The following is a 16486-nucleotide window of genomic DNA, read 5'->3' on the forward strand; positions in this document are numbered from 1 at the left end:
TTTGTCGACCAAACCAAACCCGAGCTTGAAAAAACGATTCACAATGAATAGTCCAAGGACTCCTTGGCAATTAACAATAACCCTAAAGTCCTAAAACCCCGGTCTTCACTTCAAATATCTTTGTCGTCTCTTTTACACTCCTGCTTCCTCTCAACGCCACCGTCGATTAAACGCCGGCGATCAATCACTCACTCACTCACCGGTAAAAACCCAATTCATTTTTGTATCAATTTATTATTATTATTATTATTATTATTATTATTATTATTAATTTATGATCCAGTTATTCACTACTGTTTTTTAGCTTCACATATAATATTATTGGTGAAATTGAATCTGTGTTTGATAGGGTTTGATATTATTATTCATGCTATAATGGCTGCGTCACTGGATATCAAAGCTGCTGAGCTTTTACAGGTATGCACACAAGGTGTTCGACTAAATGTCTTTTGTTTGTTTTGAACTGTATTGACTTATTGATTGATGTGATTTTATGTTTAGTTGTTTTGAACTGTATAAAGCTTATTAATTGATGACTTAAGGGTGCTATTCGGGCTGATTTCTTGGGTTTCTGGTTTTTCGGGTTTGTTTATTTTGAACTGTAATAACTTACTAATTGATGCAATTTTATGCTTAATTGTTTTGAGCTGTATAAAACTTATTAATTGATGACATAGGGGTGTTATTCGGGTTTGTTTATTTTAAACTGTATTTAACTTATTAATCGTTACGGTTTTATGCTTAATTGTTTTGAACTGTATAAAGCTTATTAATTGATGATTTAGGGGTTTTGGGTTTGATATTTTTAAGGTTGAACCTGAAACCCGACCCGAATCTATCACACTTTTTTTTTATCTTTATTGGGTTAATCGGTTTTTGTGTATCTGATCGCGAAAGATTTTTCGGGTTTGAGATTTTTAAAGTTAAACCTGAAACCTGATCTGAATCTGTCATGGTTTTTTTTTTGGGTTTTGGTTTTATTGGGTTAATAGTGAGTTTTTGATCGAGAAAATTAGAAAAAAAAAGTAAAATGTAAAATTAAAACAACATAACTATCTTTACACCTGTAAACGTAAATAACAACATAATAAACCAACATACTTCAAAAACACAAATTGTAAGCAAGTAAAATTAAAAAACAGTTTGTTTCTTTATTTTGAATGCTGTATTAAAAAAAGGTCAAATAAAATAAGTAATAGAATTGTTTGATATAACATTAAAAAGTGTTAATAAGAATGGTAATAAAAATACTTTTATCAATTTTGGGTTTTTCGGGTTGACCCAGAACTTATTTATTAGAGCCAAGAACTGAACCCGAATTACTACGGTTCAAGTTAGTGTTTTTTTTTTTTTCATTTTTGGGTTCCATGGTTCGGGGTTGGGTTTTTATGTATCCGGTTTTGGTTAAAAGTATCAGGCTTAATTGATGTAATTTCATATTTAATTTCAGGGATCAAACAGCCACAACTTTTTCTTGCCTAAACCCTTACCAAAGGGCAGAAAGTCCCATTTACTTTTCGGTTCATCTCACCGCAAGAAAACCAGTTCATTGAGAATATGCGGTCAAAGTCTTCGACGAAATGCCTCTGAGAAAGTCAAAGCTGTGATATCAGTAGAGTCACAGGAATTAAGCAATACCAATAATCTGGTCACCGGCAAAGTGATTCATTTTTTCAGAACCCCATTGATACAAGAAAGTGCTACTTTGGAGTTACTCAAGTCGGTTCAAACCAAAATTTCTGATCAAATTGTGGGCTTGAAAACCGAACAATCTTTCAATATTGGCCTTGATGAAAGTCTCTCAACCGAGAAACTTTCGGTTCTAAAATGGCTGTTACAGGAAACTTATGAGCCGGAAAATTTGGGTAATGAAAGCTTTATAGCTAAAGAGACGAAAGACGGGTTGACCACAGTGGTAGTTGAAGTCGGGCCGAGGCTATCTTTTACCACTGCATGGTCCGCAAACGCTGTATCTATTTGTCAAGCGTGCGGGCTAACCGAAGTCAACCGATTAGAGCGGTCAAGGCGATATCTTTTATATGTTAAACCCGAATACACACTTCAAGAAAGTCAAATCGTTGACTTTGCTGCAATGGTGCATGACAGAATGACTGAATGTGTTTACCCCGATAAGCTTACATCATTCAAAACGAGTATAGTTCCTGAAGAAGTTTACTACATACCCGTTATGGAACAGGGCCGAAAAGCGTTGGAAGAAATTAACCAACGAATGGGTTTAGCTTTTGATGAACAGGATTTGCAGTACTACACCAAGTTGTTTAAAGATGATATTAAACGCGACCCGACAAACGTTGAGCTTTTTGATATTGCTCAATCGAACAGTGAGCACAGTAGGCATTGGTTTTTTACGGGGAAAATCGTTGTTGACGGGCAACCGATGGATAAAACGTTGATGCAGATTGTAAAAAATACTTTAAAAGCGAATCCTAACAATTCGGTAATTGGGTTTAAAGACAACTCGAGTGCAATTAAAGGGTTTTTGGTGAACCCGTTACGACCGAGTCAACCCGGTTCCACATCTCCTTTAAACACGGTGTCCCGTGATCTTGATATTTTGTTCACAGCCGAGACCCATAATTTCCCGTGCGCGGTTGCACCGTACCCGGGTGCGGAAACCGGTGCGGGAGGGAGAATTAGGGATACACACGCAACGGGTCGGGGTTCGTTTGTTGTGGCATCGACTGCGGGTTATTGCGTTGGGAATCTTAATATCGAGGGCTCGTACGCTCCGTGGGAAGACGCGTCGTTTGAATACCCGTCGCATTTAGCTTCACCGTTGCAAATTCTCGTTGACGCGAGTAACGGCGCGTCCGATTACGGTAACAAGTTCGGTGAACCATTGATTCAAGGGTACACGAGAACGTTTGGAATGAGGCTTCCAAATGGGGAATGACGCGAATGGTTGAAACCAATTATGTTTAGCGCGGGTATCGGGCAGATCGATCATACTCATATAACGAAAGGCGAGCCTGAAATCGGGATGTTAGTGGTTAAGATCGGTGGGCCCGCTTATAGAATTGGGATGGGAGGTGGTGCTGCTTCGAGTATGGTGAGTGGTCAAAATGATGCTGAGCTGGATTTTAATGCTGTTCAGCGTGGTGATGCTGAGATGGCACAAAAGTTGTACCGGGTCGTTCGTTCGTGTATTGAAATGGGTGAAAATAACCCGATTGTCAGCATACACGATCAAGGTGCGGGTGGTAATTGTAATGTCATCAAAGAGATTATTTATCCCGAAGGTGCTACAATTGATATTCGGGCTATTGTTGTCGGTGATCATACGATCTCGGTTTTGGAGATTTGGGGTGCGGAGTATCAAGAACAAGATGCGATTTTGGTCAAACCTGAAAGCCGTGATCTTTTGGAATCTATTTGTAAACGAGAACGCTTGTCAGTAGCGATTATCGGGGTTATTAACGGTGAAGGGCATGTTCGGTTAATCGACAGTTACGCCCCCGAGAAACCACCTGCGGTTGATCTTGAACTTGAAAAGGTTCTCGGTGACATGCCACAAAAGACATTCGAGTTTCATCGCGTAAACGATAAACACGAGTCACTCGATATAGCTCCTGGGATTACGCTAATGGATTCGCTTAAACGGGTGTTACAATTACCGTCAATATGTTCTAAACGGTTTTTAACGACTAAAGTCGATCGTTGCGTAACGGGCTTGGTGGCCCAACAACAAACGGTTGGCCCGTTACAGATCACACTTGCTGACGTGGCGGTTATCGGCCAAACATTTACTGATTACACAGGTGGCGCGTTTGCGATCGGTGAGCAACCGATTAAGGGTTTACTTAACCCGAAAGCAATGGCCCGTTTGGCGGTTGGAGAGGCTTTAACGAACCTTGTTTGGGCTAAAGTTACTAGTTTAAGTGATGTGAAAGCGAGTGGGAATTGGATGTATGCTGCTAAACTTGATGGTGAAGGCGCAGCAATGTATGATGCTGCGGTTGCGTTATCGGAAGCTATGATTGAACTCGGGATTGCAATTGATGGTGGCAAAGATAGTTTGTCAATGGCGGCTCATGTGTCGGGTGAAGTAGTTAAAGCTCCTGGTAATCTTGTGATTAGTGCGTATGTCACGTGCCCGGATATTACTAAAACTGTGACACCAGATTTGAAGCTTAAGGATGAAGGTGTTTTGCTTCATATTGATTTGGGGAAAGGGAAAAGACGGTTAGGTGGATCGGCTCTTGCTCAGGTACTTTTAATTTTTAATTTTATTTACTATTCATTACGATGTATATAAAATTACATTTAAAATTCGTAAATATTAAACTAGTCAACCGAACACGACTAATTTAATTAAAAAGGTCAACTCAAACGTGATCCTGTTTATTACATTTGTGTTTTTGCCAGAAATAAGTGACAGTTTGTGCAGGTTCAATAAGTTTGTTTTTATTTCTTTTATGTTTTTCGTTTTTTGTTCTTATAAACATTAGTTTTAAATTTTGAATCTCTTCGATTATTTTGCAGGTGTTTGACCAAATCGGGGATGAATGTCCAGACATCGATGATGTTCCTTACCTTAAAACAGTTTTTGAAGCGGTTCAAGATCTCCTAACAGACGAATTAATCTCAGCCGGTCACGACATCAGTGATGGTGGTCTTATCGTGTCGGTTCTCGAGATGGCTTTCGCTGGAAACTGCGGTGTTCAAATCAACTTAAACTCAAACGGAAAAAGCATATTTGAAACGTTATTCTCAGAAGAACTCGGTCTTGTTCTTGAGGTCAACAAAGTCAACCTCAACAAGGTGACTACGTTCCTAAAAAACCGCAGCATCGCTTCAGAAATCATTGGACAAGTAACCGCTGAACCGGTTATTAGTTTGGAAATCGATGGAATAAAACATTTAGATGAAAAAACCGTTGATCTTCGTGACATTTGGGAAGAAACCGGGTTTCACGTCGAAAAGAAACATAAATTAGCTGCTTGTGTAACTGCCGAACAAGACGGATTAAAGAACCGACACGAACCCGCGTGGCAGTTAAGTTTCACTCCGAGTATCACTGACGAGAAATACATAAACGCCCCTGTTAAACCGAAAGTGGCGGTGATTCGTGAAGAAGGTAGCAACGGTGACCGGGAAATGTCGGCTGTGTTTTTCGCCTCGGGATTTGAACCGTGGGATGTTACTGTGTCGGATCTTTTAAACGGGTCGGTTTCGTTAGCCGATTTCCGTGGGATCGTGTTTGTTGGTGGGTTTAGTTATGCCGATGTGCTCGATTCAGCAAAAGGATGGGCCGCTTCTATACGGTTTAACCAGTCACTTCTTAACCAGTTTCAAGAGTTTTATAAACGACCCGACACGTTTAGTCTCGGGGTATGCAACGGGTGTCAACTCATGGCTCTATTAGGGTGGATCCCGGGCCCGAATGTCGGTGGGACTTTGGGAACCGGTGGTGACCCGGCCCAGCCCAGGTTCATTCACAACGAGTCGGGTGGGTTCGAGTGTCGATTCACTAACGTGACAATCAACAAATCGCCTGCGATAATGTTTAAAGGAATGGAAGGTAGTACGTTAGGCATTTGGGCTGCACACGGTGAAGGAAAAGCGTATTTTCCGGATGAAAACATTTTCGATAAAGTTTTATCATCCGACTTGGCTCCGGTGAGATATTGTGACGATGACGGGAAAGTGACGGAAACGTATCCGTTTAATTTCAACGGGTCGCCGCTGGGCGTGGCGGCAATTTGCTTGCCGGACGGGCGGCATCTGGCGATGATGCCTCACCCTGAGAGGTGTTTTCTGATGTGGCAGTTTCCGTGGTACCCGAAGGACTGGGATGTCGAGAAGAAAGGCCCGAGCCCATGGTTGAAGATGTTTCAGAACGCGCGAGAATGGTGTTCTTGAAAAGGTATATTTATTTTATGATTTGCAGTTTTGTTGATTCAAGAATTTTGTAATAACAATCTTAAAAAGTTTATTTTATTTTATTTTTATTTTATTTTTTATTTTATTATTTTTTTATAATAATTTGCAGATTCAAGAATTTTGATGCAGAGACTACTGTTTTTTGAAGGGCTTGATTTATCTTACATAAAAGTTGTCATATGTTATGTATGAGCAAATGTTTGGTTTATTAACTGGTTTGTCTGGTTATGACTGCTTTTAAGGATTATTTCTTTATATCCTTTTATGAAGTTTTCATATGTTTTAGTTTATTACATAATATCATATCCATGTTATTAGTGGTGCATTCTTGTATTGACTAGTTTTATAGTGAATAAGCAAAATCAGTAATTATAATATTTTTATTTTTTAATGAACAAACAAAACAAATTAGATGATAATGCTGTTGTTGTCATGGATTATCTTAATGCATTATTTTTGGTTTTCTGTAACATGTTATTTTAAGCAAAGGTTTCTTTTTGTCACAAAATTGGTTAATTAGATGCTTGTACCAGTGTTGCAAAAATCCTGACTAGACGTCGATTAATCCCTGATTAATTGCTAGTCTCAACTTTACTGATTAATTTTGGGTAATTGGTCAATGGTCAAATCCAGCCAAAATCAGGATTAATTGGCTTTTTCTGATGAGCTTCTGGCCAAAATCGGCGGCTTCCTACTAGATTCCGGCCAAAATCAGCTGTTTCCAGCGAGGTTTTAGCCAATTTCCAGCCAAAATGTGTTTGTGTGTATAAAACTGAAAATTACATATAAAAAAATGTGTGTATATAAAACTGAAAATACATTAAAGTCAAATCTGATTAATCCCGATTAATCTCGATTAATCTTGATTAATTATTAGTCCATATCCCACCGTCCGACTAGCGACTATAGGTGATCAAATCGGGTTGGTCAAAGGAACCGGAACCGGTTCAGAACCAGTTCCATTAGTCAACATCACTGTTTAAACCGGTTCCATGGTCGAACCGGTTAGGGAACCGAACCGGTTCCCCAACCCTCGGACCCGGAACCGGTGGAACCGGTTCTGACCGGTTCCTAAACCGGTTCTTACACTGTAACCGGTTCCAACCGGTTACAGTGTAAAATATTATTTTTTTTTTCGTTTTTCGTTTCCGCTGCTTGTTTAGGTGATGATTTGTGTTCTTCTGATTTCTGAAGAGGCTCATGCTACTTTTGTTCACCCACAGAGCAATGGTAAACAACATATTGAACTTAATGCTATGAGTGTCAGCGTGTTTGAATTGATTAGTCTGTATCGTGTATCGTGTAATGGTGAACTTAATTCTGTATCGTGTTACATTTGTTGAGTTTGCTATGTATTATAGTCTTTTGGCTTACGCAAGTCAAATGCTGAATTATAATCAAGAGCGGTGTTATACGATTCATATTTGTATAACATGTTAAATAAAAAAAACAATTAACATAAAATTCATTTTATTTACTTTAAGAAGTTCAAAAAAAAGGTTACATGTTTTAAAATATTCAAAAACAAACTAACAAAACATTAAACTTATAAATATAAAGTTGTGACATATTATTTCTAGAAAAGCCTTCTTGTTCGTCGTAATTATTGAGTGGCGACTTATTCATCAGAATTACTTGTAGAAACGCCTTTTTGTTCGTCGTGCACTCGAACATCAAGTGGTGTTTCGTCTTCCAGAGTGGTTACGTGTTGAACACGATCGATTGAGTCCAAGTGATCCTTCAAGCAAATGCACATCCCCACCGACTCCGAATTCAGTCTTGTTCTTCTCACCGATATTACCCTGCCACTAAGAGAAAAAGCAGATTCCGAAGCTACCGTAGAAGCTTGGGCGGTTAGTAAATCACGGGCCATGGTGGCAAGAATCGGAAACTCGGTTTCCTTTACCTTCCACCAAGCCAAAACATCAAAAGTGCCATATTCCTCTTCGGATAAACCGGTAGAGAAATCATATGCACTATACCTTCCTAGTTCGCTTGAAAGGGTGTTACCCCTTTGTTTTTTAGCCGTTACGTTGCGAACGGTGTTCATAAGGCTAATCATGGGGTCTCGTACTCTAGTAGCACTTGAACTTGATGAAGACCCCCCCGGCGTAGGCATGTGTATGTTTGACCCATATTTATTTATATAAAAGTCATACATAAATTTAAAATTCAAGTTAAAATCATTTTGTGCCTCTGTTGAAAAGTTTGGGTCAACTTCATGCATATCTAAGGCTGAAAAAATTTCGTCTATCACACATTCAACCCCCGTAACATTTAACATTGGGTTTAAAGCGGCGGCGCAAGTAAAAATCGGTGGCAATTCAATAAAGTATTTTTTTAATTTAAACTTCATTGGTAATATGATGTTTGAAAACATTGGACTTTTATTTTCAAATTCTTTAAGATTGTTAACGATTAAAAATAACTCCGAAAGAACCAAGGGACTTGTCGGATAATACGTTCCTGATAGTTTCGTAGTTGATGTTTTAAAAACTTCAAGAAAAGTCGATAAGTCATTGATAATTTCCCATTTCTCATTTGAAAAGGGGATTGCCAAATCATTCTCGGCAAGACTAGAATGAAACATTTGTAAAGTTTCTCTTTGTTTCAAAGCACTTTGAAACATTATGCAAGTGGAATTCCATTGATGAGGTACATCCCAATTAGCTCCCAAAGCTTTTCTTCCCGTATCTTTACAAAATTTTCTATAATCCATTTGTCTTTTTTTACTTTTCTTAAAAACTTCATGTAGCATTACTCTAAAATCGTTTATAACCGATGTAACCTCATCCGAAGCAAGTCCGTCTTGCACGATTAAATTAATGATATGTGCAACACACCTTGAGTGAAAAAATACACCATTGCAAATCGGCGTATATTTTAATTTTAATTTATCAACCGCCGATGTATTATTCGACGCGTTATCAAATGCAATTGAAAATATTTTATTTTCTAGTTTATAAGTTTTTATAACATAATCTAAAATTTCAAACAAATTATCTCCCGTATGTGGATACTCAAAGAGTTCGAAAGCAATGGTGCGTTTCATCATTTCCCACGATGACGGGTCTACCCAATGAGCGGTGACACAAAGATAAGATTCGGGTAGACCATGTGGAGCCGACCAAACATCACTAGTTAAGTTTATTCCCGTATTTATATTTTCAAAATATGCAATTAGTACCTCTTTGGCCTTCTTCCACAATTTTAAACAATAACGTTTAAGAGTATGACGACTTACGTGAGTGTATTGTGGTTGAAGCGTATCTCGAATCATGGCGGTTAAGCGAGGGTTGTCGAAGTGGCCAAACGGCAAAGCTTCTTGAATCACAAACTTCGCCATACGATCTTGAACTCGATCAATTTGGTATGTAAATATTCCGCCTTCACTATCCATTTCCGTTTGTTGCGACTCGACGTTCTGTTTCAACGCCCTGCAGTACGGTCTTTCGATGTGTTTCTTCAAATTTGAATTCGAAAGTGGGTTTAAATAAATCCCACAAAACTTGCATCGAGCCTTCAATGAATGGTCACTCAATTCAACCAAATCCCAATTGCACCAAATCTCTTGATTACGATTATGTGGTACAATACGAACGAAACTTGGTCCGGCGGTGGAACCTTGACCAACCGATGATTGTGAGGCAGCCATAACAACAAATATGAATATAGAAGAAGAGAAAACAAGAGATTAGAGAACTAAGAACGTTGTAATAGCGTTTTTTTGTATTTTTTTGCGTTCGGGTTTGCGTTTTGAGTGTTGTGATGAACCCATTACACCAAATACCTATTTATACTAGTAGTGAGGTGTTTGGGGAGCCAAAAAAACGGCCATTTTTGACCCCAACGGTCAAAAAACGGCCATAAAACCGTTTCCCAACGGCTAGAACTACTCCAACGGCTAGAACCGATTCCGGTCGAACCGGTTCCAGAACTGGTTCCGGTTCGGTTCCGGTTCCTACCCGGTCCACCTCCAAAAATGTCAAACCGGTCCCGGATCGTCGGGTTGAAACGGAACCGAACCGGTTCCTACGAAAAACGGGTAGGAACCGGTTCGGTTCCACCGAACCGGTTCCAGGAACCGGTTTTGTTGTCCACCTCTACTAGCGACTAACGATTTTTACAACACTACTTGTATGATGTGAGGTCCATTGGTTTATATAACCAAACATTGAGTTTCAATGATAAATGTGAGACGACCAGATGCGATAATTTTATGTCGAGAAAATAACCAAAATGTTTATTTGACCTGTCAAAATAAAGATTGTCTATTAGACCAAGAAATTCCAAATGGAACCATTCTAAAATTGACGACTTGACACATTTTAATTATTAATCCGTCAGCTTTTAGAGTCAACCATGTTATTCCATTTTTTAATTATCCGTCAGCTTTCATTTTTTAATTCATTTTTTTTAAAACCTCATGAACACGCGAGTTACTAAAAACTGTTAAACCGCCATTATAATACAAGCTTTTGCCAATATCAGGCGACCGCCAATATAAAACTAGCTTCCAATTTCGCAGATATAGTACTAGCTTCTGTCATTATAAAATTAGCTTTCAAAAAAAAAAAAAAAAAGGTTTTTGCCGATATATTGCCATCTTTCATCAATATAAAACTAGATTCCGCCAAAATAATATTAGCCTATGATATAATATAATATAATATAATATAATATAATATAATATAGTATAATATTGACTTCCGTCAATATAAAACTAGGTGCCACCAGCAATATACTAGTTCCCCTAATATTAAACTGGCTTTCGCCAATACCTAAAAAAATAAACTAGCAGCTCACTGGTATTAGGACACGTGACTTGTTTTGGTTGGCTATAAAAACTGTCATATTAATACTTCAAAATCGACGAAACGACGGTTTTAGAATGGACACTTTTAGAAAATCTTGGTCAATTTGACAAATTGTTGACTTAGATTGGTCAAATGAAGATTTTGGTAATTTCCTATATTGCAATTTGTCTATTCAATAAGTTACACAATTGTATAAATTTAATAAATTAAACTTCATATATTAACTATAAAACCACAACCATCTCCAAACACTTCTCCGGTCACTACAACGCCGGCAGCGCCATCGTCACCGGCGGAGGCAACGCACTTGTCGTTCCATTATCCGTCCAATTCGTCTCGCCCCAATGCCACAACATACTCTCCCAAAAACAAAACGCCTCGAAACAAGTCTCCAACCGTGAATCGTTAATCTTAATCTTCCAATGCCCGTCCGAATAATTCGCCTTCTCCGCCTGCCGTCGGTTCCATTCCAACGCCGCCTTTTGCTTCGACCGGAGCAAACAATACTTATGCAAATTCTCCGGCATCGCGTCGTGAACCTTCCACCATCGCGCATGCGCCACGTCACTCGCAAACTCTTGGATCTTCGCCACGTTCCAGTTGCAGTCGTAGTCCCGAAAACATAACCATGGCTTTAACCCTGGAATTAGAGAGAATATATCATTATATGATCACCATAATTAGATGATATTTTAGAAACCTCTGTATTACACGGGTTAAATATAGAAAATATTAAATAATTAGTAATGAATATTTAAAAATGAGTGAACTGCGGTTTTCGTCCCTGTGGTTTGTCCAAATCTAAGGTTTTAGTCCAATAGTTTTAAATTTGTGATTTTCGTCCTTGCGGTTTCATTTCACTTGCAATTAAACCCGAATTCACTAATCCCGTTAAGTCTGGTTGTTAAACCCATCAGCGTGTCCTTCACGTGAGGAGAGGTTTTGTCCTTTTTTCCCCAAATACACCCCAGCCCCTCACGTGAGGGGGCTTGCGAATTAGGACTGGGGTTTATTTGGAGAGAAAAAGGGCAAAACTGCCCCTCATGAGGGGCACGCTGATGGGTTTAACAACCAGACTTAACGGGGTTAATGAATTCAGGTTTAATTGCAAGTGGCATGAAACCATAGGGACGAAAATCATAAATTTGAAACTATTGGACTAAAACTGTTGATTTGGACAAACCACATGGACGAAAACCGTAGTTTACTCTTTAAAACCGAGTTAAGTGTCATTTTCATACCTGTGGTTTGTTCAATTACGCAACTTTAGTACCGTTTTTGAATTCATTGCAATTGGATACTTCACGTTTCAAAAACATGTCGTTTTAGTACTTTTTTCTAACCCTCGTCTATTTTGTCCGTTAAGTTAGGGGTAAAACAGTCATTTTGTATTTTTCTTAATTTCTCACTTTTTTTAATCCTGGAGTTAAGTGTCATTTTTGGTCAACTACGCAACTTCGGTATGCTTTTAAAAATTTTGCAGCCGAACAATTGACATTAATAAAGTTGCGTAATTGAACAAACCACAGGTATGAAAATCACATATAAGTTACTATATTTAAGTTACCTAGATAATGAAGAACATACAGCACCGGCGGATCCGATCCGAATAATTTCGTCTTCATTTCCTTCTTTTCCTCCTCATCACCTTCCCAAAAATGCTTCAAAAAATTCATATGTTTTGGGATCCGATGCCACCACGTGAAGATCTCATTCAAGTAACCTTGATCTCCACCATTATATGATTCGATTTCGTTAATATGATCCATCAACAACTTGAAAGTACAATTAGACGGCTCAACCACCATCACACCAGAGTTAAACAGCGTGGCATTGTTCCCGATGGCGGTGATCTCTGGCATCTCAAACAGGAAATCGATATTTCTGAGAATGAGTAAATCGGCATCAATGAATATGATTTTATCGTAATCGGTTAACTGCCATAGACGAAACTTGCTGTAGTTGAATTCATTGTAGGCGTCTTTCTCGGCTTTCGGGTTTCTGATTCTTTCTATCGTGTGGACTTTCCAGCCTGCAGCCTCGAGTCCTTCCCGGTGGTAGTCACTTATGGTGTTGTCGACTAGTATGACCAAGTCTCGGGTTGACCCGGACATCCGGATGCTTTGGGCTGCTGTAATGGCCCCGCATACGTATATGTGAGCCGAGTGTAAAATGGTTGCATATGCTTCTCGTTTTGGGTTGCCTGAGTACCGATAATCTGTCACAAAATCGGGTTAGTTAACAAAGATAAACCAAGCTGGTGCTTAAACGAGTTCGAGCCTAAAAATAAGCTTGTTTAGTAAACGAGTCTGAACTGAAGGTCTGGAGCTTCACCTATCGAGCTCGAGCTGGCTCGCGACCTTCTTAGGCACATAAATTTTATTTAATATATTAAATATATATTTATATAATAATTGATTAAAAGTAACTAAATAATACATATTATGTTATATATAAAAAATATCTATAAAAATTAATTATAAATGTCTATAAATTAATTAACAAATAACAAATGAGCCCAGCTAGAGCTTACCTTGCGAGCTTAAACGAGCTTATTACTTATATAAATTTTATCTAATATATTAATTAAATACCAGGATCAACGGGTCGTGCACAGAAACTCATCGACGCCGAAGAACGATAACTTTGTTTTCAATAGGATCGGATTTGCCATTCAAAAGGGAGTGGCGGCGCAGCTTGTTGCCCGCTTACCTGCCTCTCTATTGTAATCGGATCCTTTTATAATGTTAATAAGTGAGTAATTCAAGGATATTAAATACATATTTATGTGATCATTATTACTATGTATAAAATATGACAAAAAACAACTAAATAATATGTATTATGGTATATAGAAAATTATAATTAGAATCTATATAAATATTAGTTATAAATGTATATATATTAACTAATAACTAATAAACGAACGGAGCTTGAAAAATTACTAGCCAAGCTCAAGCTTTAGAAATAGAGCTCGAAACGAGCCAGCAAGTTAAACGAACCAAAGTCAAGACAATACAAGCTTCTACTAGTAAAACAAAAACATGTATCAAGAACTAACCTTTTGCGTTAAGAGGAACCGAAAGCTCACACGACCCAACCGGAAGCTGCACTTTCTCTCTCAAATTATTAAGATCCGGTTCATACAACCAAACATTCCCTTTACGCACCACAAGCTCTTTACACGTAAAAAGATTCGGAATCGGGAAACAATCCGTCACCAAAACCACTTTGACCGAATGTTGACCTTTAGACTTCACCGCAAGCCTCGCAACCGCAAGTTGTAAATGCAAACGGGCCACGTCTCTCGACCAATCACGCACCTTCAGACACGGAAGCTTCACAGCTATCAAATCAATTCTTGGTGTTTTTGGGGCTTCAATGTTTGGTAAATTTGGGCACATGGGAACTTCAAATTCTTGTTCTTCATCGATCCATTCGGGATATAAATCTTCCCATGTTATGGTTTTAGTGACGGGATCGAGGCATAGGGGAACATGCTCAGCGTCAGGTATTATGTCTTTCCAGTGGTTGATTTCGGCTTCATTGAAGTTTAATAGACCAATTCCTTTGTATTCGTTTGTGTCTGGAAGGTTTTGGATTGTTCTAGAGATATCATTCCAGTTGACTTTTGAATGGGATACGTAGCGTTCGTCGTTTGTTGGGGAATTCTCGGTTTTCCATCTTTCTACCAAACTAGGCCTGTGTGCAAATTAAGGAGCAAGTTAGTAACGGGTCAAAACTAGTCATCTAAAACGGGTCAAAACAAAGAAAGTAAAACAGGTGAAATTGAATAATTATAAAGTAAAACGGGTCAAAACGGATAAAGTACAAATGGGTCAAAACAGGTAAAGTACAAATGGGTAAAAAAGGATAAAGTACAAAGGGATCAAAGCGGATAAAGCAGAAAGTGAAAGCGGGCCAAAACGGATAAACTAAATCGGGTCAAAATGGATAAACTAAATCGGGTCAAAACGATTAAGCACAAACGGGTCAAAATGGATAAAGCAAAAAACGGGTCAAAACAAATCGGGTTGGATATAGGTGGCTTCCGACACTTACTTGTCCACTTTTATTAAATTTTCTAAATCATTATTAGATTTATACAATTACAAATAATCTATAACTCTTGAGTATTCAAGAGGTGGTAAGCATTTGAATGCAGTTTGGGCCCATTTGATCCGGTTTCACTTTCTACCAACTTTTCAAATTTGACCCATTTGAGAAAAATAAGTATAACATACCGAGATCCTGAACTGGAGGGGCGTTCTGTGTTATATACAGCAGGCGAATGCAGGAGTGTAAAAAATGCTCCCAATATTATAACTATCAAAACAAGCTTTAAAGTAGAAAACTTGCAGCTTGCATTTCGGACTTGATTAAAACTAAAAGACGGCCTTTCACCGTCTTTAAAGGATCTACTTCCAAAAGACCTTCTTTTACTTGATTCTTCACTGCAAGATAAAAAACATTATTAAGTGAAATAATAATATGTATAAAGTCCTAACTAAACAAACATAAAGACTTCAAAATAGTCATATACAATTCCTTCTAATATGTATAGAGCACCTTCAAATCTACACATGTTGTAACTATCATGATTAGTCACCGATTAGTCGGCGATTAATCGCTAATCAGTATGCTACCAATTCGCTTTCACTAAATCAAACCAATAAATCGGCTGCCAAAATCGGTCCAACTAGGCCCGAATTGTTCAAAATCGGTCAAATTCAGGTCAAAATCAGTCAAGTTTCGGTCGGAAAAGCGTAAAAATCTTTGAAGTATTTGAAAACATGTACTTATTAATCCAATCTGACTAATAAGTTTGAAACATTATATGTAAAATTTTGAAAAAAAATTGTATATAATTTTGAAAAATTGCATATAAAATTTCAATCCGAATCATCCCCATTAATCCTTAATAATCACTAGTCGATAGCCCACCGCCTGACTAGCGCCTAGCGAGTTCTGCAACACTGTGTGTAACTCAATTAAGTTTTCTCTTAACTCAAATTTCAAAACCTCCAACTCTTAAATTTCTACTCAAAATGAAAAAAAAGTTTTATTTTCAATTTCAATTAACTTTAAATCCAATTCCACTTTGATCCAATAAAATCAACTTCAGAAAACAACTTTGCAGCATCATTTTATTAAACCCCATTAGAAAACCACAAATTAAAAAAAAAAAAAAATCTTCTCACACACATTTTCACAAACACCTGGTGTGCACTTAATGTGTTTCCTCTCAAAACAAAAAAAAAAACTTAACTTTCATTTTCAATCAACCTTAAACTCAATTCCACTTTGATCCAACAACTTTGCATCATCATTTTAGCAAACCCAATTCAAAACACCACAAACCAAACCAAAAAAACATATAATTCTTCTCACAGACATTTTCACAAACATCTGGTGTGCACTAAAAAAAACCCAATTTTTACATAAAAAAGAGAGTTAAAAAGACTAAAGATTTACTTGGTAACTGAGAGACGATGTCTGGGCTCAACTGGTGTAGGCGATGCACCAACAAGTCCTCTCATTTTGATCAATTTAGTCTCATGAAACCCAAGAATGTGATCTGCAAGAATGTGTAAATGATGAAACCCAGCAATAATAATATTATTATTATTAGGGTTTGAGTTTGATTTGTGAATTGTGAATTGGGATCTCAGATTAATAATTATTACAGCAATAATAATAATAATGTTGAGGAAAAAGCTTTGAATGAGTTCTTAGCTGCAGTCAATATTAATGTGAGAATTTAT

At 37.8% G+C, this 16486-nt stretch overlaps 2 protein-coding genes across 2 annotated transcripts; one reads left to right on the forward strand and one right to left on the reverse strand.

Moving 5' to 3' along the window:
- Positions 1–362: 362 nt before the first annotated feature.
- Positions 363–5901, forward strand: LOC143555696 (putative phosphoribosylformylglycinamidine synthase, chloroplastic/mitochondrial). The gene is given in 3 exon segments (XM_077045204.1): positions 363–417; positions 1451–4228; positions 4504–5901. Coding segments are annotated over 3 exon segments (4200 nt in total). The 5' UTR covers positions 363–375; the 3' UTR covers positions 5884–5901.
- Positions 5902–10773: 4872 nt separating this feature from the next.
- LOC143555697 (putative UDP-glucuronate:xylan alpha-glucuronosyltransferase 3) lies at positions 10774–16316 on the reverse strand. The gene is made up of 5 exons (XM_077045205.1): positions 16197–16316; positions 15097–15175; positions 13783–14423; positions 12289–12939; positions 10774–11361 (listed from the first exon to the last, which is right to left on the reverse strand). Coding segments are annotated over exons 1-5 (1749 nt in total). The 5' UTR covers positions 16198–16316; the 3' UTR covers positions 10774–10984.
- Positions 16317–16486: the final 170 nt, after the last annotated feature.

Source organism: Bidens hawaiensis, unplaced genomic scaffold (genome assembly GCF_021521415.1).
Source record: "Bidens hawaiensis isolate Kalapana, Puna unplaced genomic scaffold, B.hawaiensis_p1.1 tig00018246_1, whole genome shotgun sequence".
In the NCBI taxonomy this organism is placed as follows: domain Eukaryota; kingdom Viridiplantae; phylum Streptophyta; class Magnoliopsida; order Asterales; family Asteraceae; genus Bidens; species Bidens hawaiensis.

Excerpts from the sequence above, each read along its gene's own strand:
- LOC143555697 (XM_077045205.1), bottom strand. Across the intron at positions 12,940-13,782 it reads GGTTCCTCTTAACGCAAAAG|ATTATCGGTACTCAGGCAAC; the intron begins GTTAGTTCTTGA and ends ATTTTGTGACAG. Across the intron at positions 11,362-12,288 it reads GTATGTTCTTCATTATCTAG|GGTTAAAGCCATGGTTATGT; the intron begins GTAACTTAAATA and ends CTCTAATTCCAG.